Source organism: Bacillus rossius, chromosome 11 (assembly GCF_032445375.1).
Source record: "Bacillus rossius redtenbacheri isolate Brsri chromosome 11, Brsri_v3, whole genome shotgun sequence".
NCBI lineage: Eukaryota > Metazoa > Arthropoda > Insecta > Phasmatodea > Bacillidae > Bacillus > Bacillus rossius.
Window position 1 is genome coordinate 58,390,297 of NC_086338.1, and position 23,193 is coordinate 58,413,489.

At 40.7% G+C, this 23,193-nt stretch overlaps 1 protein-coding gene across 4 annotated transcripts in view; it reads left to right on the forward strand.

Annotated features, from left to right (window-relative positions):
• Positions 1-23,193, forward strand: part of LOC134537102 (cyclic AMP response element-binding protein A-like) — a 148,586-nt gene that overhangs the window by 118,863 nt on the left and 6,530 nt on the right. For all 4 annotated transcript variants that reach the window (XM_063377384.1, XM_063377385.1, XM_063377387.1 and 1 more), the window contains 5 exons: positions 11,995-12,235; positions 15,134-15,309; positions 17,833-17,941; positions 18,759-18,922; positions 20,716-20,859. In XM_063377384.1, the coding sequence (XP_063233454.1) occupies positions 11,995-12,235; positions 15,134-15,309; positions 17,833-17,941; positions 18,759-18,922; positions 20,716-20,859 (834 nt within the window). The remainder of the gene's footprint in view (positions 1-11,994; positions 12,236-15,133; positions 15,310-17,832; positions 17,942-18,758; positions 18,923-20,715; positions 20,860-23,193) is intronic.

Here is a 23,193-nt window from a genome sequence, read left to right on the forward strand (position 1 = left end):
CTCGTTTAGGGTAAAATTTCATTCCGGATTGAACCTGGAGTGGAGTGAGGAATCTAGATTGAAAAATTACTTAAAACACTTTGTTGTGGACTGAAGTTGGAGTGAAGTGAGATAATCCACTCCACTTGTTGAGGTGGACTGGACTGAAGAATCCGAATTGAGGTTTTACTTTAAACACGGACTGGAGTGAAAAGAAAACACGCACGAGCAAGCCGCCGTAATATTGCATTGTTTGTTATTGGTCTCGTTGCATTTCAGGCATAATTTATGAAAATGGCAAAAAAAAAAAAAAAAAAAAAAAAGCAGCGGAATGTGTGGACAGAGATGGAAGTAGAGTTATTGTTGGACGTAATGATTGAAAAACATATTTTAAGATTGCTGGACGGAAAAAACCACAACATTTTCAGTCCATGTTGACTCCAACTTCATCATGTTTACATTTCAATCTGGATTTTGATATTTACCATAAACGCATTTCGTCAGTCTATGTTCGTTAAACATTCACTCCGAGTTCACTCCACTCCAGGTTCGATCCGGATTGAAATTTTACCCTAAACGAGGTATATGATTAAAATCATGCATGTTATTTATTAGTCTTTTTTCTATTGACAACATTGCTAAAGCAGTAGGTTAAGTCTTTCTTCTGACATAGTGTTCCTAAATTTTTAATTGTTAACTTTTCCTTGTAGTAAGTTTTCTGTTCGCTAAAATTGTTTGTACGGAATTCAATATGGCGATTTTTAAAAATCGTACATGTTTGCTATACGCGCCAAATAACGCAGTCACGTTTTCTCAGTTAAAGTCTTACAACAAAGGGAAAATTTATAACATACCTCAGAAAAATGTTGTCCTGCGTAAGGCACAGAAAAATATTTTACAAACGCACACACACACTAATTATTTAAAGATATTTACGCTCGCATTGAACCACACGCAACAACTTGTTTCCACTGGACGTAAAAAACTGAAAACGAAAAGTTTGTTTGGTTAGGGGTGATAGTATTGGAGTGGACAATACTGGCATCTACCGGGCTGATTCATAAGTTATGACTTACTTCTCTGATCAGTGCTGCTGTGCGTGCTGAAATTTGGAACTTCATCAATGAGCGACGAGACGCCAGGACAATCACGAGCACACCAGAGTTGCGCATGCGCAAAAGGACCGAGGCAGGCAGCGCGTTGCGTGCACAGATCCATTGTGAACACTACAGCTTTGCTGTATCGCCACAATCGAAAAAATAAAAACAGACGTCCGTGACAGATGCAAACAAAGCGACGAGTGTAACTCTGGTAGCTGCCACTGGTAAAAGTAGATAAAAAGAAACTGTTAACTCTACAAAATAAATGAATGTTCTGTAGAAAACTGGGTGTGCACGTGCACTTGTGCTCTTTAAGGGGATTGGTGCACCAGCATCGTATTATAAAAAACAATATATTTGTGAATGATTCAGCTGCTAGAGAAGATTTGAACCATTCTGGTGTAAAATTTATTTTTTTATTTTTTTATTTTAATTAGATTATTGCTGATTTTCGGGAATTTTTTAAATTCAAGCTTTATTAAAAAACTATAAAGAATTCAGTGGTAAAACTTTCGCAGATAAATTTTCAGACACGGGAGATATGACTGTGAGCATTATTTTATCTGTAATCATTATTAATTTAACGTATTTACAATTTAAATTTTAATAAATGAGCTGCTACGAAATTGCGTGATATTCATTTGCGAATTTAATAACATTCGCGTTTTCATTTGTAATTCAAACGCCTACATATCTGTCGGCTGAATGATTGACTTTATTTTAGTCTTTAGCTTATTGCAGTCGGACCTAAAGTAAAAACGTAGCTGTAGATGTTTGAGCCGCGTGCAAGCTCGGATACGAGAAATTATGGAGCGCGCTGGACAGTAGTGACACCTTGCGACAGTTTCCCGAACTTGTTGCAGCCCGTTCCCACCCTGCCACAGCTGTCTGCTGTTTACGAAGGGGAGACGGGATTTCGCGTGAAACTGATATGAAGTCAACGTATTCATTTTCAGTAGATAAGAGAACGTGTTTGGTCTAGCTCGGCGTATAATTGAATGGTTATTCTCTGTTATTATTGAGCACAGTGATTTAGCTAGATGTTTTTTGTTGTAATCGTGAGATTTATTCAGGAATAAAATGCCGAAGAAGCAGAGTACACAAAAGAACAAAACTATCGAAAGCCATTAGAGCGCTTAGAAAAAAGAATAAAGAAAGATAAGATATTATTTTATTATAGCTTTTTTTGCCATACATTTATTTTTCAGAGTTGCGTATGTACAACGCGATGGACGCGATGCGACAACAAAAAGATGTGTAAAATTGTAAACATGTTTTTTTTTTTCAGCAATACGTGAACCATTCATAAACTATACTCAACATGTATACGTATAATTACGTTTGAATTTTTTTTATGAGAGGCATCAATGTTAACAAGTTTTTTAAGCCACAATAGAATTTTTTCAGAAAAATAAGTGTAGCAGAAAACACTCAACATAGTCTCACACAAAATCAGTTTACATGAATGCAGTTTTAAGAAGTAAGCTACGTAAATAATAGTTAAACATTATTTAATATCTGCTGGTAACGTTTCCAAAGTATCAGCTTCGCCTTCATTCACGAACAATATTCGTGAGCTTATTTATTTATTTTGCTGGCGTTTCGTTGGTGACTGTTAGGACTGCAAAATTAGTAAACATTTTTCACCCTATCCTGAGTTAAATCTAAGTGTGCGCGGTTAGATGAGGACCTAGATGTGTCTCATGCTTACGCCTTTACACTCTACTCATGCGGGTATTAACCATGCGCGTAAGGGCGCGTTGCCAATGACCTGTACGATAGTCTCAACAATCCTCTACGGACTCGAAAAATGTCACTTGCTCATTGGCTACTTGACTTGTGACAACTGTTTGTTGTAATGCCTGTGATTCATCGTTGATTTTGTTGAGAAGTTTTCAGTGATTCAGATCCTCCCATTTAACTGTAGCCGAATTGAAGAAGCAGTACAAATGTTACATGCTTGAATTCATAGCGAATGGAAACCACAAATATTTACTGATGTAGTGGTTAGTAAAAAAAAATATTATTCGTATCGCGTCCATCGCTTCGCGCCATGTTGGCTCCTATATTATATGGATTTACAAAATATAACGATTCATTTACGACACTTAAGATAAGGTGTGTAGGATTTTAAGAATTCACTTGAATTAATATTTAAGAACATATTTCAGGATAACTTGTGAAGACGCTCGTACAGACGGCACCGGTTGTGATGACTCATTGTTACCAGAGCAGGTATATACGAAGTGGCATGTGAAACCTCAACACAACTCGAAAATCACTAAGTGTTACATTGAAATGTGTCCGCTACAAATGTTCAGGAATTATAATTTTGAAATCGAGTAGAAATATTCCTGCAATTAGCATTAGGTATATTTTAATAGACATTGAAAGCGAATCATTAAGTAGCTTCAAAATCCAAATACCAGAATACAGATAGTCTGTAACAAAACAGACCTCACCGACTAGATATGGTCCAGATTGTTAATACTAACACATTTGAAAAAACTGACCAGTTACTGAATATGTTTAAAATTTTTAAACCTGTTTAGATGATTGGTGATGTAATAATGTCTTTTGGAAACTACATAAGATTTTAACTGCTTTTATTTCTCCATAAATTCGCAAATCACCATGGCGGCCATTTTACGATCACGATTTAGTTCTTAAATTTTAAATTAGTTTATTTGTTGAGAGCCTGGTACAATGTGTCTGACCACTAAAGCGATCCGAGCCGCATAGTGTATACTACTGCGAGGTTGCTGAAGTAGGCTCGGGACGGGACGAATTTCGCTGTGAAGAAACAAAGGTTTTTAATACATGTAAAATTATCCCAAAGCCGAAAATTTGTACAGTAGTAGAATGAATATTTCTTAGTAACACGTCAAACGTTTACCGATGAAACCTTGTGATCACACCAATAATGAGCAGTTGAGTCCTTAATGATAATTTCTACAATGATCCACAAAAATGTTTCGTAAACTTAATAACTTTAATACTTTTTTAAGTCGGTTCTCATTATGACACCAATGTAATTTAAAAGAATGCCCTACATGGTAATTGTGATAAACACCTCAAAGTTTAAACGTCATATTATTAAATTGGTAATTTTAATCATAAAAGGTAAGAAAAAAATATATTTTTATAGAAATTTGACTACATGTTACATAAATTAAATATGTTGAGCGTAGCGTCAAAATCACTTCATAAATATTGTCTGTGTGTGTGTTTTTTTTTTAAAGGTTTAAATGTGTATATTTTGAGTGTCTGGTACAATAGTCTGACCACTGATGTATTTCAAGCTGCGTAGTGTGTGTGCAGCAGTGTTAAAGTCGCTCGTGCTGGGACGTTTTTTGCTCCAGAAAACTAAGGTTTTTAATGTATGGTAATTCCAGACTGAATTTTACTCTGAAAGAATTAAAGTTTCCTAACTACAAGTGATTTTTGCTGCAAACGTAGATAAAAATCTTCCAGGATGCGATTTGCTTAGGTAAAAGTGTTAGTATGATAAATTCTTTAATTTCTAAATTATTAATAAATAACAACAATAGAACTTCCCAGAAAGTTGTGATAAACTGACGATATTGCGCGAGTAGCAGACCCGTACGTGACTACAGAGAAAGGCTATTTTCCTTGACCGTTAGGATTTCTGGGACAAACACCCTCTCACAGCTAGGGTCATAAAATACGGTCAAACTCTTGCAAAAACATCCACCACCGCTCTTTGCCACTAGCAATTCAACGAAGTAAGCTAGGCGCAGCACTCCAATGAATTAACTTAGAAAAAAAATTACTAAATATGTAATTCTATCAATACATTTTACAACACAACTTATGTATTATTTATTTTCTGGAAAAAAATAATATTATCATCCGAATTATGTTATAAAAGTGACAAAACTCAATAAGTACATTTACGGTGTATGGTTTTCTTCAATTGTTATGTAGTAAACTAATTTTATACAATGAAATATATATATATTATAATATAGGCTACATTAAAATTTTGCATAGTTCTGATCGAAAATAATATAGTGTACTAGCTGCCCGACCCGGCTTCGCACGGTTGTATTTATGGGGGGGAAAATGAGACCAAATCGAATAGCACCGATGGTTTCCCGACTCTCGAGCACGCAACGTTGTCATGGAAACGAAGTACCCACTGTTTCCCGGGCTTAAACACCAATCAACATTGATAATCAGTTTATTATTAATTATAAATTATTAAGACTATTAATCGAAATAAACACTACCCTATCTCTCAAGTTGGAAACAATTACACATAAATGCCAATTTTCATCGAAATCGGTTGACTTGGTAAAGAGTTCACTGGACCTTTTTAGAAATCAGATGTAGTTAGTAATTGTCTTCTTAATTTGAATAATTTATATCACTTTCAAATCCCGACCGACTTTGTTCTACCAGTGTATAGTTATTTACCTGTATATATCTAAAAATTGGTGGTCTGTATTTAATGAGTGATGAGGACTACACTAACAATGAAATAGTCGTTGCCATGGAGACGAATGAAGCATCAACAATGCTACAGCCGTTGCCGTGGTGATTTTCTGCCAACTCATACATACATCACATTAGAAAACTCTAAAATTATCAGATTAAGACCATTAATCGAAATAAAAACTATCCTATCTCTCAAGTTGGAAAAAATTACACATAAATGCCAATTTTCATCGAAATCGGTTAAGTGGTTTAGGAGTCCATTGAGGACAAACATTGTGACACGAGATTTATATATCGTCTGTCATTTGTAAGAAGGGGCTAACTACAAAACATAAACTTTTCAGGAGAGCAGAAAAACAAAATGAGCACACTGTAATGCATCACTGTATTTTAATTATTTATGGTTAGCCCCTGTCATATCTTAAAAACTATTAGAGATACAGTTATCCCCTTCTTACAGACCATGAAGGATGAAAGAAAACATGTATTTCTGCAGTTAACTCATTTTCAACAAAAATGTAAGATGGCCCCTTCTTACAAATGACAGACGATATATTAAGATTAGAAATAAAAAATAATTATATTTTTTGGTATTAAAATCATTTTGAATAATAAAATTTTTGTAACAAAATACGAACACACATATATATAAAACCAGAGGTCCTCTAGAATTTTGATTTACAAGTTCCAAGCAGAAATTGTTTATTATTAATTTTATTGTATCAAAAATCATTCATATAAGAAAAAAGAATATGTATATCTCAATAGATGTAACATGAATACACCATATCATATGCATTAAATATATTTTAAGTAATCCGTAAATAAGACTAAGTTTATTGAGTGTCGCAGTACGCAGCGTGTTTCAAAGCCCGCCGGCCGTGAAAGATCAGTACGGCCGCAGTACACTGCAACGCTCGGGCAGCTTTAATGAGGCAAATAATTATGCTAGACTCTTTATAAATATACTATCTTAAAGCTAAAAGTATAATTAAAAAACATTAGACATTTTTTCGCATTGGGCTCTTCAAATCGGTGTAAATCGTATTTTTATCTGGGTGGCAAAGATAAAAAAATATATGTCGTGAATTAATCGCTTTATATCATATCTTAAATATTAAAAATTTATTTATTTTCTAACATTAATGGGTGTATTACAGTTTCTAGATTATTTTGGTAAGTTTACGGACAGTCAAAATTAAAAACTGTATAAATGGGTAGCATTTTAATGGACTGATGCAAGTTGCTGTCACCTAGGACTTAAATGCAAATTTTCGGTGATAACGTACAAAGTCTACAGCGGTAAACTTTCTGTATGTTATTAAGCATAGTCAACTCTACCACAGTACAAAAATTCAGCTTTGGACAAATTTTCCACAGGTTTGTGCATTTTTAAGTCTTGGTTTCCTGGAGTAACACGAAAGTCTACGCGGGGTAGGGCGGCTACCTGATCCGAGAATGAAGGATAGGGCGAGATGGGAAGCGAAGATAATAGCTGGTTATCGCGGTTCGCTTTCCGTCCGTGTTGGAGAGAGAGAGAGAGAGAGAGAGAGAGAGAGAAAGGCGATATTGTGGAAGACCTTCGAAAGATTCCCGCTAGATGGCAGGCCTCAGAGCTGCGACCTTCGACAACCTCCACCCACAGAAGCTCTCTCGCCACTAACTCGCCAAATCTAACCCGCTAGCTTATATACGTGCTGGCTGGCCTTACAGTAGTAATAAACAAGCATTTATGAAACACTTAAGCTCATTTCCAACAAATTCTGGCGAATGACTGTTTTTTGTCCTGCACCAATCCGGCCGCTACTGGGGGGGATATTGGCATACAACCCGCCCAGCAGTGTTGTCAAGTACAGTTGGAGACGGGGATGCTGTCACAACTTAGAAACACATAACTTAGAAACACACAAGATAGAATCTTCTAAGTTATGCCCGTTCTAAGGTGTGTGTTTCTATGTTATGATAGTTCTACGTTGTTATGTGGTTCGGCGTTGTGTATTTCTAAGTTACGCGTTTCTAAGTTATGACAGTTCTAAGTTGTGAGTTCCTAAGTTACGACTCTACGTTACGACGTTTCTAAGTTGTGTGGTTCTGCGTTACGTGTTTCTAAGTTATGATCGTTCTAACTTATGACAGTTCTAAGTTACGTGGATTTTTTTGTCGAGGTTTCTAAGTTATGACTGTTCTAAGTTGTGTGTTTCTAAGTTATTTGGAGACGGACACTTGACAGGTGACTGGACCTCTGCAGGATGTGAGAGCTAGTGGTGACGCATTGTCCAGGCGCAGGTGACGTGGTGCACAATGTGTCCGTGTTGGCGAGAGTCCAGCGGCGCCGCCACTTAGAGAGTCACGACTTAGAAACGTCATGGCTTAGAGTCCAAGCACGGTTCCCAAACGGTGGGTCGCGACCCACTGGTGAAATGAAATAAATGAAATGAAGTGAAACATGAAACAGGCTCGAAATAATCCAATTGTAATGAAATTTACGATTTTAATAAAAACGAATTTCAATAAGTCAAATGTTTGAATTGTAACGAAATAACACAAAGAAAAGAACTCTACATACCAAAGTGAAAAAATCGAAATAATCTGAAAACGAATCAAATGGAAATAGAAATTTAACCAAATGAAACAAAATGAATTGAAACCTAATGGAAGGGTTACAGGTGGATCGCGGCTCGATCCTAAAACTATCAGAAACCATCGGGGAAAAAAAACCACCAGAAAAGATAAGAAAAATCGCAAACAAATCGAATTGTGTGCAAACACATATCTATTGTTAAATAAATAACTGTTTTGCTACAAAGTGCTTATATTTTGTCAACCATTTTCAAATCAGAACACAAATTGTTTATCAATAATCAATCGGTATCTTAAAAGAAAACCATATATATTTTCAATATTTGATGATAAATTATATATACATAAGGAAGGGATACGGTAAAAATAAGTTTTTTTTTTTACTCCACCATGGCCCGATAGACCGTGGAGGTATTCCTATAAGTAGAGACCTGCAAAATTCACGGTTTCGATGGCCTTCAGGATATACTGCACATACCCCTGTACACTCGGGCAATTAACGCAAGTTCATTGGTTTTTGACTTGTAAGTCGTCTCAGCTGGTTTGTCTGTGATTCGATCTTTCTTTGCTTGAGGGTTTATAATTGGTTGAGATTCGTCAAGATGAACAGTAAGACAATAGCAAAATTATCTAAGAGGTATATGTGTTTGAATTCTAGCCTATCTCCGAATGAATCCGCGAATTTTACCTATAAGGAAAGGTGGGTCGCCAGCTGAAAATGTTTGGGAACCACTGGCTTAGACAATTTCGTCTAGTGTGTTTCTAAGTTAGCTTAGTGTTTCTTAGTTAGTTAGACAGCATCCCGTGGGACCCCACTTACGCTCAGCTCAGCTCGGCTCGGCCCAGGACAACACAGCTGACTCATTACGTACCAGAGATTCACCGCGACAGTTCACAGGCCAACACTCTCACTGCTCACTATACCTGCCCTTTCACTGCCACTGCCAAGCCTCGAATGAAAACAAAATGCTGGAACTAAGATAACTTGTAGAAAACAAAGCCGAAGACCCGATTTGGGATTCAACCGTTTTTAAAAGCCGTTAAATTTGCGTTAATTCGTCCCAACTGAGCAAATATGATGAACAAAATTGTTACATTATGAATATATTTAAATCTGCAAAGAACACGAAATATTAGCAGCTCAATCGTTTAGTTAGTGTCAGTGAGGCGGGATGATAAGCGCGACGCTCGCTGGTGCTTCTAGCGCGGTGTCTCCTCTGGACTGGCGCGCTGTCTTCTCGTCGTGCATATGACAACTATAAGATTACATGGCGGAGAAATGAAGATAAAGATGTAATGCAAGACCCTTAAATGCTTTCAAGAATCTGTACCGGTTTTTGTACGCTTAAACATTACTCTGAAAACACGTCTTTTAACAATTTTAACTATTCTAAAAAAATACAATTTAAAAAACTTAATCTGAAGTCAAAAGTACTTATCAGCCCTCAGTGAACTCTTAAATGCTTTTTGTGAGCAGACCCCAACTCGGATATCTCGAGCAGGTTTCAAATCGCGTCGTTTTTTCCTGAAGCTCTGCGCACCGAGTGTGATTAAGGCGCCTGCCTACACAACAACCAAGTATGCGTCGTGATCGTGGAGTTCACCTTTCGATGGTCCCGGTCAGCTGCGACCCCGGGGGCCGTAACGGGAAACACAGACCCTCCCCCCTCCCCCTCCCGGCTGGGAATGTCGGCGCAGCCAGACCTGCATCCGGCCGCCGGTACTGGTGGTACTCCTGCGTGCGGCTTGCTGGTACCGGTTCCCTCACAGCGACCATCGTCAGTCATTAAGGGGGCGCCTCCCATTTCAGGTCATGATTTTATATTTATATTAATCACTAGAGACCGGAAAAATTCGCAGATTCATTCGGCAATAGGCTAGAATTCAAACACATATACCTTTATAATGATTTTGCTATTGGCTTCCTGTTCATCTTGACGAATCTCTACCAGTTATAAACCCTCAACCAATGAAGGATCGAATCACGGACGAACCAGCTGAGACGACTTACAAGTCGGCAGCCAATGAACTTGCGTTATTTGCCCAAGTGTACAGGAGAATGTACAGTATATCCTGAAAGCCATCGAAACCGCGAATTTTTCCGGTCTCTATTAATCGCTGATCAACTTTTAGACTTTTTCAATTGTTTGCCTTTCACGAAATGAAAAATATATACAACGCATACTTTTTTGCAAAATAAGCTGCCAAAATTACATTTTTAACTTTTTTGGGTTGTACAAATAAGGAGTATTTAATTTATTGCAGAACTGAAACTTTTTAGGTTTTAACTGCAACGCCACTGGCTATTTCATGATATGGGTTCGAATTTCTATCACAAAAACTCATTTCATGTATCTTGGCTGTCAAAATCGTAACAAAGTTTTGAGAATTTTAAAAATCCAGGTAAAATTAATTAATATTTCCTGAAAGAAATTCAAGCCATTTCTTAAAGTAGCCAGTGGCATTGCAGTTGAACTTAAAAAGGTTCAGTTCTGCAATAAATTAAATTCTTCAGATTAGTAAAATCCAAAAAAAAAAATGTAAGTTTGGCAGCTAATTATGCGTGCCTGTGTTAGACGGGGAGAGTAGGGAGTATGTTTCCGTCGCTCGACCGCGAGGGGTCAGAGGGGATGAGTGGGGGGCTCGATGACCGACGGGGGGAGGGGGGAAGTGTGCTGCACGGGAGGATGGCTTCCCGCCCGCGAACACGCGCACACGCTAAAGACGTGCGGAGACCGCGCTTCCACGTAAACACGTCAGCAAACACCGGGCTATTCCTGCCTCGCCGCCACACCTAGCCACGCCGCGGTGACACAGTCCGGCACAACTTTCCAACACATCGATGCATCGCTTCAATTATATCGATACCGGTGAAAATATCTATATTCTTCATGTATCGTTCTATTATAATGCACAAACTTTACAAATGCTTTACTTAATATAAAATTATTAAGTAGTTATATTTTAAATTGACTTCTTGATACATATAAGCTAATATAAAATTAGTTATTTCTGGCAAAAGTTAATACAACTATTTTTTTTTTTCAATTTATTTTTAATATTCAGCGATACCTTCTCTGTGGTTTTGATAGTCACTGTGTTGCAATGGTTCAACTTACCAACCAATAAAATTTCGTACTATGAACTCCAATATTTCCCTTTTAACCATCCTTTCAAAAATTAATTTATTTCCCTTACAGATAATTAAAAACCTTTTTTTTAATTGCAAAAAAATTGTAATTCATAATCGATATCATTGGAACAAAATAATGATATCAAAAAAATTATCGACACGAATATGTCGATACCAAATAAACGATATTTTTAACATGAAATATCGATACATCCGATATAACGAAACATAGTTGCCATCCCTACCGCCAGAGCCAAATAGCAGGTGACGTAACACTAAATAACCATGCTGTATAATATATCGAGAGTTGCTGACGGGGATGTATCAGTGGTATCTAAACCTCCGAGGGTTGCTGACGGCAGGGGCGCAACAACTAAATTTCCAAAGGGGGGGGGGGGGGGCAATATACCTTTTTATAAAGAATCATGGTTCCCCCCTATTGAAACGGGGAGGGGGGGGGGGGTCCGGGGGTCCTCCCCCGGGAAAATTTGTATTTCAAGGTGGAAAATGGTGCTATTTAAGCAGTTTTATTATCTAAAAATTGATTACACAGCACTTTCTTCGCCCCCGTTTGCCACCACTTCAAGGTTTCAGAGAAGGGGGTGGGGGCAAAATACCCTTGCCCCCCCCCCCCCTGTTGTTGCGCCCCTGGATCAGTGTGCTGACGGGGATGTGACCAGTGTGCTGACGGGGCAGTGTCTGCTGTGGTGAGGCTGACGGGGACGTGGTGGCTCTGTGCAGGACCCGCTGCTGGGGCAGCTCCGCTGCGGCCTGTACGACTCGGACGAGAGCTGGCCGCTGTCCGGGGCCCCGGCGGCGTCTCCCGGCGGCTGGCCCCACGTCGTCATCCACGACCGGCTCATGTCGGACGCGGCGGTGGCGACGGCGCCCATCAAGACGGAGCACTCGTACAGCTACCCGATGCCCGACTCGCCCTGCAGCCTGGCCGGCCGGCCTGACAGCGACGAGGAGGACGACGACAGTGAGTTCCTCCACTCTTCCCGGCGAGGTGCGCCGACTCGCCATCTCGAGCATTTTCATATCGCCAGCAATAAACCTTCCGTGCGAAATTTTTGGATTTGACATGGCCTAGGACCTTTGAATATACATACACACTGTATAGAAGTCACCAGCCCAGGTTAAAATTTCTAATACGGTTTGAGGTAGTTGGTTAATTCACCGCCGCAATCGCCACCATCTCTAGGGCATCGACTTGCGGTGGTCCCTAGCGGACAAGTGTCGAACTCTTCAAACACCCCTTCCCCCTCCCGTTGAACGAACTTGAGCTGCAGTGAATGATGGATGAGGGGTGCGGGGAATGACAGCGGGCAACAGCGCTGCGCTCTAACGTGTAAATAACAACTAAGACGATACAGGGCGTTACGGCAGCGCACTGCAGCGGTGAAGTTCCCAAGCTGCTCATCATACGCTCCTGAAAAACGTAGAGTAAATCCTATCCACTCGCGACTTCTATACAGTATATATATTCAAAGGCTGTAGGTACTTGTTTGCAGTCAGGCCCCCACATGGCCGGTGCTGCCGTTGCTGTGGCCGCGGGGCCCGTGGGTTATGGGTCCTGCGAAGGAAAAAAAACACACTTAAAACAACAAAAAATAGACAATTTTAAATAAATCATAGAAAACAACCACCATGTCGACAGTGCAGAGCACTTACACTCATTTATTTGCCATTATTCAAAATCTATTTACGTTGACAATCGAAACACTGACTTAAAACTAGTTTTAATGTGTTTTAAAAATAATTGTGAAAAGGTTAAAAAAATATAACTAAAACAATATACATAAAGGGAAAAAAAACATTTTTTTAAATCTCTGTTAGAAAAAAAAGGCGGGGGGGGGGGGGATGGGGGTCATCATGACTTCTAGCAACGGGGCCTACAGAATGATGTGGGGGGTCTGGTTGCAGTCAACACTAGTGGACTGGTGTGGTTGTCAGGACAGTTGTAGTCTTCCGCGCGAAACAAGAAGTTCTTTCCTCACAGCGCTTATAAACGAGAGGCTTTCAACGGCCATTGTCTGAAGTAGCTTGGGATCTGGGTTGTAGCCGCGTCCTCGGCGAATAATTCACCGACGTTTCGGTCGAAATTGCAGTCGCCATCATCATGGAGAAGTTACTGTACAGTACTGTACAGTAGGTAACTGCTCCCTGAGGATGGCGACTGCAATGTAGACCGAAACGTCGGCGAAATTATTTGCCAAGGACACGGCTACAACCCAGAAGCCGAGCTACTTTTAATTATATATGCGAGTCTTAAAAGAAAACTTGCTGTTGTGAAAAACTTTATCCGCCTGTGTGAAACAAAGTGCCACAGCTAATATTACGTAAACATGAATTGTAAAAGAGACGGTGTGCATTGGTTTTGGTTTCTGCACCGTTGTAGCCCTTGGATTTTTCACTTTCTGATGTATGCGTGTGTGTTGACACACATCGGCCCGCAGCAAAGTTTCCCATCGCCGCAAGGCGAAGCAACACACGACGGAGTTCTAGCGCCAAGTGTGGCGCGGTATCGCGGCGAGCCCAGTTGAGCGACGGAACTGATTAGACGACAGACAGTTGTCGTGTGTTCCGCGAGGTGGCGTTGTTCGAGATAAGAGGTCTGTTCCCCGCCCACACCTGTGTCACATTCACGCTGGGTTTAGAAAACTGCAAGGAACGTAACACACGAAAAAGATAAATGACGACGTTTTTCAAACACCCATTTACAGAAAAAAATACATATATTATGCAAGAAGCAAAAAACCGCCACGCAAGCATAGGCCAACTTGCGAATTATTGAGTTTGAAGTGGAGTGTCCCGAAAACTTTCTGTGTGCAGAAGACTACGATTTTACGATTTCATTTTTTTTTTCCACATGCATCACATTTCCTCGCAACAGTTAAAGTAAATGACAGAAGCGTTTTCGTGGAGAGAAAAAAATAAGTCATTTATGAAAAGAAATTCGTATTTTCTACAGTTTTACAGTGTCAGATAGTTGTACGGTTGGTGACATACTGCTGAAAATGTCTTAAAGACGTAGACATGTGCATGGTATCAACGATGTTGTTAACATGCATTCAGATTTTTTTTGTAATTTGTTTTAAGTGGGTACACATACTCAAAGCATCTCTCTATCTCTCTTTCTCTCTTAATTCTCTATCTGTCTTCATCTATCTCAATATCTACATACCTACCTCTCTCCATCTCTATTTACCTCTCTATATCTCTATTCTAAATATCTATAAATCTCTCTCGCTCTATCTCCTTCTATCTTTCTTTATACCTCTCTCTTTATCACTGTATCACTCTTTTAGATTTAATTTATTTCAATTCTGTCATGCGTGCGCACTCATACAACCAAGACACACGAATTGCCGCTAAACTATATGAAATTACAAGATTCGCACGCCACCAATTGTAGAATGGTTGAACTAACCTTCGCAGGCATGCGCATAACAACTCACCAAAGTTTCGTCGTAGTCGGATGAGAGGTATACATACATAGGAAAGCATACGGGACAAACAAACAATATACGATATTTATAATGTTCGCAGGCTTTCACGACCATTGTCTGAAGTAGCTCGGCTTCTGGGTTGTAGCCGCGTCCTTGGCAAATAATTCACCGACGATTCTGGTCGACATTGCAGTCGCCATCATCAGGGAGCAGTTTACTACTAGTAGGTAACTGCTCCCTGATGATGGCGACTGCAATGTCGACCAGAAACGTTGGTTAGTAGGTAACTGCTCCCTGATGATGGCGACTGCAATGTCGACCAAAACGTCCCCAAGGACACGGCTACAACCCAGAGGCCGAGCTACTTGAATCTGCGATGTGGACCAGGTGACCGGGAGGTTGAGCCGGCGACTGCCCGCGGGTTGCAGACATGGACGGCGGCAGCCCGCGCGCCTCGGACCCGGGCGACGACCGCAGCCTCGACGGGGCGCGCATGGCGGTGGTCAAGGACGAGCCTATCAGCGACACGGAGTCCGGCGACGACTCCTGCTGCGCTTCTTCAGGGTCGCCGCCGTCGCCCGCCGGCTTCACGTGCCTGCCGCTGGTGCGTCCTCCGTGTCCCTGTGGTCTGCGTGGACTACTCTCTCTGAGTGTCCCTCTGTGACTCCCACTGTTCCACTCTCCCTGTGTTTCTATCTGTATCTCTATCCATCCAGCTGCTGCCCGTGTCCCTGTGGTCTGCGTGGACTACTCTCTCTGAGTGTCCCTCTGTGACTCCCACTGTTCCACTCTCCCTGTGTTTCTATCTGTATCTCTATCCATCCAGCTGCTGCCCGTGTCCCTGTGGTCTGCGTGGACTACTCTCTCTGAGTGTCCCTCTGTGACTCCCACTGTTCCACTCTCCCTGTGTTTCTATCTGTATCTCTATCCATCCAGCTGCTGCCCGTGTCCCTGTGGTCTGCGTGGACTACTCTCTCTGAGTGTCCCTCTGTGACTCCCACTGTTCCACTCTCCCTGTGTTTCTATCTGTATCTCTATCCATCCAGCTGCTGCCCGTGTCCCTGTGGTCTGCGTGGACTACTCTCTCTGAGTGTCCCTCTGTGACTCCCACTGTTCCACTCTCCCTGTGTTTCTATCTGTATCTCTATCCATCCAGCTGCTGCCCGTGTCCCTGTGGTCTGCGTGGACTACTCTCTCTGAGTGTCCCTCTGTGACTCCCACTGTTCCACTCTCCCTGTGTTTCTATCTGTATCTCTATCCATCCAGCTGCTGCCCGTGTCCCTGTGGTCTGCGTGGACTACTCTCTCTGAGTGTCCCTCTGTGACTCCCACTGTTCCACTCTCCCTGTGTTTCTATCTGTATCTCTATCCATCCAGCTGCTGCCCGTGTCCCTGTGGTCTGCGTGGACTACTCTCTCTGAGTGTCCCTCTGTGACTCCCACTGTTCCACTCTCCCTGTGTTTCTATCTGTATCTCTATCCATCCAGCTGCTGCCCGTGTCCCTGTGGTCTGCGTGGACTACTCTCTCTGAGTGTCCCTCTGTGACTCCCACTGTTCCACTCTCCCTGTGTTTCTATCTGTATCTCTATCCATCCAGCTGCTGCCCGTGTCCCTGTGGTCTGCGTGGACTACTCTCTCTGAGTGTCCCTCTGTGACTCCCACTGTTCCACTCTCCCTGTGTTTCTATCTGTATCTCTATCCATCCAGCTGCTGCCCGTGTCTCTGTAGTCTGTGTGGACACCTCTGTGTAGCTCGCTGCTTCTCTCTATCCATGTCTCTCCATACCACTCAATGTATCTCTCTCTGTGTTTATATCTACATACATCCCTCGCTCTATCTCCAGAGACCGGAAAAATTCGCAGATTCATTAGGCGACAGGATAGAATTCAAACACATTTACCTTTTAGATGATTTGTGCCATTGGTTCACTGTTTATCTGGACGAATATCTACCAGTTATAAACCCTCTCAACCAAAGAAGGATCGAATCACATACGAACCAGCTGAGACGACTCACAAGTCGGCAGCCAATGAACTTGCGTTATTTACCCGAGTGCACAGGGGAATTCGCAGTCTATCCTGAAGGCCAACGAAACCACGATTTTTTTCCCGGTCTCTATGCATTAGGCTAGTGCTCGGTCGCAGCAAGAGAAAACCCGAAGGACGAACAGAAAAAATAAAATAAAAGACGAATACACAACTGTCTGGTCGTTGTGAACCCACGCTGTGCTCGTCTGTTCCCTGACATCGGCGTTTGTGTAGGGGCACGCAGATTTCTGGAAAAAAAGATATTTCGAGTCTAGATGAAAGTTAAAACACTGTATCATCGTCTGTGATTCGTGATTGGGTGAGTTTCTCCCAGGTACATACACATCGATTGTAACAACACCATTCACAGTGATTCAGTGCAGGAAGTAAACGCTGTCCTGAGTGGCTCGGTCAAATTAAGCCGACGACTTCTCTCGCAGAGACGGCCGCCAATCACAAGGAAGAAACCACTGGTGCGGGTATACCTTTGTTGCAGTCTGATAAGTGTTCAGATCTTTTCGCGAAAAATGCCTGCCCCTACGTTTGTGTATTCGTCTTCCTTTGTCCGTGCTTCTGGTTTCCTCTGTGACGTACTAGCAATAATTGTTTCAAGTCACTCTTCCTTGTTATAAGAAAAAAAAAAAAGTAGGAATAAGATGAACACTATATTTAGGGACCAGAAAAATTCGCGGTTTCGATGGCCTTCAGGATAGACTGCACATTCCCCTGTACACTCGGGGCAAATAACGCAAGTTCATTGGCTGCCGACTTGTAAGTCATCTCAGCTGGTTTGTCCGTGATTCGATCCTTCTTTGTTTGAGGCTTTATAACTGGTTGAGATTCGTCCAGATGAACAGTGAGCCACTAGCAAAAATCATTATAAAGGTATATGTATTTGAATTCTAGCCTATCGCCGAATGAATCCGCGGATTTTTCCGGTCTCTAACTATGTTCCAGTCCAAACATTATATTTGTATATTTTTTTATGGCTCTTTAAATTGAGATGGCATCGTAGCTCCGGTGTTGTATCTCAAGACGAGGGGTGTGACTGCTGAGAGTGTGTGACCCCTGGTAACTCGAGGCCCGGGTCTCTGCCCGCAGGCGAGCCGGCTGGAGCAGCACAGCGTGCTGAAGAAGTCTGCTGGGCTGCTGGACAGCCGCGCCCCCCTCCTGTCCAAGCTTGAGGTCAAGGTTGAGCCCGCGACGGCAGGTCAGTGCCCACCCCCCTCCTCCTTCCCCCTGGCGCCCGTCCATTGCCGCCTCTCTCTCTCTCTCTCGCTCTCTCTGTCCACCAACAAACTCACGTCTAGAGACTGGAAAAATTCGCGCTTTGGATGACCTCCAGGATAGACTCCACAATCCCCTACATGCCACCTGCTCATTGGTTACCGACTCGTGACACGTGTCAACTGGGACGCTTGCGATTCGATACTTTTTTTTGGTTAAAGGTATTTTCATTGACTCAAAGTCCTTCAGATAAACTGTGAGCCAATCAGAGAAGCAATATAAAGGTACAGTTATTTGTATTCTATCATATCGTGAAATGAATCCGCGAATTTTTCCTGTCTCTACTCACGGCTTAGGGAGGTCCTTTTCACAACATTTTATCAGCTTCTATCATCTCTTGGTTTTTAAAAGTGAGACAAACATTCTTAGTGTCTTAGTTGGAAGTGACAGTTGGATAGAGTAATATTTGGAAAGTGTGACATTGGACAGTGTGACAGTATGACAGCATGGCAATTGGTCTGTGTAAGTTAATCATTGTGACAATTGGACAGTGGCAGACAGTATAACAGTGAGACGGTATGAAAATTGGACAGTGTGACAGTTGGACAGTGACGAAGTGACAGTTGGACACTGACAGTTTGGCCAGTGTGACAGACAATGTGACCATTGGACAGCATGACAGTGTGACAGTTGGGCAATATGACATGTAGCATGATAGTTGATCAGTGTAACAGTTGGACAGTGTGACAGCTGGACGGTGTGACAGCCGGACAACAGTGTGACAGCCGGTGTGCCTGCAGGGTTCCCGCTGCCGCCCACGCCGCCGTCCTCAGCCTGCAGCGACACGGAGGGCGTGTCTCCCGACGCCGACACCAGGCAGCGCCACTGTCGCCGGCAGGGCGCGCGCGTGTACCTGAGCGCCGGCCGGCAGCCCATACAGTCGCCCCTCATCAGCACGCAGATGGTAATTGCGACCACGTCCCGTTAGCGCAGCCCTAGGTCCTCTGTGACTGGCGGAGTCTTCTGTTGTCCAGTTGCCGGCCGGTAGTCGGTGGGCCATGTCCCCGTGTTTTGAAAGCCATTGGTACATAGCAGTTGTCATAGCGGCTTCATGTAGATACACTGTCCCAAAAAATTCGGAAGAACACTTCCTGGATTGCACCTGAGCCATTTTCTGATTTCCTCACCGTGATACAGACTTTTAAGGGTTTGAAAAACATTTACATACAGAGGATGATATAAAGCTACTAAATATAAAGTGCAAATGGCTCAGGAACGGTATTCATTACCCTGGGACCCTTGAGCCGTGAACGATTCGTAAACATCTGGATCTCTGCATGCCTTTCGGCGGCGCAACCAGTCTGCGGACCTTAATATGCGTGGCTTTAAGTCGAGCATCAAGATGGCCGCTCATCGAAAGCGTGCTAGCTAGCAGGCTGCGACTTTCCGCGAGCTTATCTTAAGCCCGCGGGCTAACAAGACAACATTCTTCAGGTTGAATTAAGCCTATAATTTAAGCTTGCCGCAAGTTAGTTTAATGCCGACTAGCAAACATCCCGCAAGCTTGATGTAAGCCCTCAGTTTGCCACGCCATGCTTGTTACAACCTTGAAGCAGTACTGGGCTATGTGAGAGGAAAGGTAATGATGCTATCATGTTAGAATTATTCACTGTAGTCTTTATTACATATTACAAATGAAACCTATTTCAAGTTTTTTTTATTCATAATGTTACCAAAAAAAAGGTATTTCTACGATAACCAAATTTTTCTTTTAATTAATATTTCAGTTTTAACCTGAGTATTTAGTACTTAATAATGACATATCTTTATGCATGAAAAATTAAATACTTTTACATAATAAAAGTTTAGAAGTGTAAATTTGCTTTAAAACATTGTTTGAAAAATAAATTAGTTAATGCAAAATGAGATTACATCATACTTTAAAATCACTTTTAATAAAAAAAAATTCTTTCTGCAGCAGAAGTTTTCTAATTATTACTGAAACTATAAAAACAGATTGGTCCTAAATTTACTGGATTTACATTACAGTCAGTATTCAGAAAGTGTGGTTAACTTTACATAAAATACACTCTCTCAAAGAATTTTTATATAGGATGCTAGAAATAAAAATCAATGAAGAAGATGTGAAGATCTATGCTAATATCTTGTATCACAAAACTTTTACCATTTCTGACATGTCGCTCATCATAACAATGTGGAAAAGGCAAATACATTGCTTAGTGAAAAAAAAGTTTGCTTTTAAACTGTGTATTTTACGTTTATTTTTTTCACATCCGTTAGATTTAGGATCAATCTGTTTCTATAGTGTCAGTAACAGTGATAAAACTACTGCTGAAGAAATAAGCACCTTTTTTTTATTACAGGTGATTCTTACTTAATCTTTCCTGCTTTGACTAATTTTTTTTTTTAAAACAATATTTAAAAGTAATCACAGCCATTAAAGATGTGAGGGTATGATGTGATATTAATGTGGATAATTGGTGGAACGATTGTGTGTATGCGCACGCACATGTGTGTGTGGAAGGGGTGGAGGGAGGAGAAGGGAAATGGGAATGTCTTGATAAGTCCTACCGGCTCACGGAAATGCTACCAGTTTTCCCCCTTGCGGGAAAACCGGCTTTGACCTTGCCGGGAACCGAATCCTGATGGCCCTGGTGAGACGAGAGTGACGTGTCTGCCTGACCAATCACGAACCCCCTTCGGACTTGGAAGCACAAGCGGGCGTGGGTGTTGCAGAAGGGCCTCAGCGGGACGCTGGTGCTGACGGACGAGGAGAAGAGAACGCTCGTGGCCGAGGGCTACCCGATCCCCACTCGACTGCCGCTGTCCAAGGCAGAGGAGAAGGCTCTCAAGAAGATCAGGAGGAAAATAAAAAACAAGGTGAGTGAGGCTGCAGATGGACTCCACTGTTACTCCCGACGCTTTGATGCTCACTTTTATCTCTTTAAAAAGAGTATCATTATTATTTTATTATTTTATATTATTTTATTTATTTTTATTTTATTATTCTTTAAAAAGATTTCATTTAATTACATTTGGGTACAAATCATTTTATTTCAATTGTATCGAGTTATTTTGTTCGACCCATTTCCGTATATGTGGATTTATTTCATTTCTATTTGTATCGTTTAAGATTATTTCACGTTAAAATGTGATTATTCAGATTATTTTGGTTATTTCACATTAATATGTTCAAGTAGATAACATTTCCACACATTTCAGTCCTTTCCTTTGATTTATCTCGGAACAATTCATGCATTTAACCATTTAAATTCGTTTCTGTTAAAGTACACTTATGCATTTACTCTTTCATTAGTCCATTCACCCACTGAAGTGGATGATTTATATCTCAATGAAGCATGGAGTCCATCTAACTTTGAATGTGTGGGTCGTGGAGTGCATTCTATTCATCATCATACATTTTTGCTAGGAAATATATTAATTTTATTGCTATAATGATATATTATTATAATTCATATTATAATAACTATAGTTTAAAAAGTTTTCTGGACAGAATGTCCCATAACTCAACGTCAAGCCGAGAACATTGATTGGCCAATTAATCACGGTTCTGAATCAAAAAACCAAAATTCAAAGCATCGTAATTTCTGAGTTATAGGTAATAATTTTTTTTTTTTTTTTAAGTTTTTAAATTCCCACCCTGCGCCACATTATCAGATACTGTGACTAAAAATGTTGGTTCACAATCTTAAATAACCATACTATTGATAACAATTCAAAATAAAACAAACATGCTATACTTTAGGGGGGAAAAAATTATTTACATGACTTATGCAGCAACAATTTTTAAATAGGTTACTTTGAACATTTACACTGTAAAAAGCTATACATACGTTTTAATTAGCCATATTTTCAAATAACTTGCTAAGCCAGCAAAGTAATTTTTTTATAGTATGACTAATCAAATTTAACAGATTAAAAATTGTTGCTCCACAAGTCTTTAAATAATTGTTTTTTCCTAAAAGTATAGCATTTTTTATTTTATTTTGTATTGTTATCAATAGTAGGGTTATTTATAATTGCATAGAAAAATGTTTTAGTCACAGTACCTATCTGATAATAGGTGCAAGACCTTTTTGATTTTGAACCGTAATTTACTGGCCTAGCAACTGTATTCAGCTTGATGTAGTGCTATGAGACATCCAGTATAAAATAACTTGTGCAAAAAAATAGTTAAGCTAAAATATAAAAAATATATAAACATTATATCTTAGGAATTGACAAAGAGTGACTGAAAGCTAAAGGATTGGTCCCACAGTTACTATTATTTGAGGGCTTTTCTTTTAATCTTATCATAGTAGCTCCCTTGCATGTTACCTTTGGTCTCAAATTTTCTCAATACATATTAGCAAAAGTTTCTCATAGCAGTGTAAAGTCACTCGAGTTTTTGTAATTACACTTACTTGCCTGACCTCTTACGGCTTGAAAATAACTTCAAGTAAATATCTGGTGAGAGAATTTGTGACCCCAACAGTAAATGCAACAGTGCTATTTGAATAAATTAACAGGAAAATCCCTGAATAGTAATGGCAATAAAATGAAATGACCAACTTTGAATCAGTGATTGAGCCTTAAGCTTAATACTGCTTCAGAAAAGTTTTTATTTTTATGAATCAAATGTCAAAATAGTTAATAATACACCGTGGCTCTGTAAGAGGATTTAAAATGCCTAAAGTATTGATATTCTGCATAATATGTACTGTGAAAAATCCCTGAGTGGGTCAGGAATCGAATGAATGAACCGTGGCTCAACGTCTCGCCAACCTAGAGGTGATTGATTAGAGATGAGACTAGGGCAGGGGCGTAGCCAGGGGGGGGGTTTTAGGGTTTCAACCCCCCCCCCCCCCTTAGCACCAAATCTTTAATTAATTTCTTATTCATCACTCAAACAAATTTCATATTAAAATTAATAAAATTTTTACCCTTACAATATTTAAATTTAAGTACCGAAAACTGCTTAAGAAGCACTATTTTACACCTTAAAATCAAATTTTCCCGGGGGAGGACCCCCGGACCCCCCCGCTTTAATACGGGGGGGGCATGCTTCTTAACACCCCCCATACACAAATCCTGGCTACGCCACTGGACTAGGGCAATCATCTGGTAAAGGAAAGAGGGAACACCTGAAAAAACCTAACTGCTCATGGCGAGGCCCTGCACATTTTCCCGCTCATGGAAAATTCAGGCTCAACC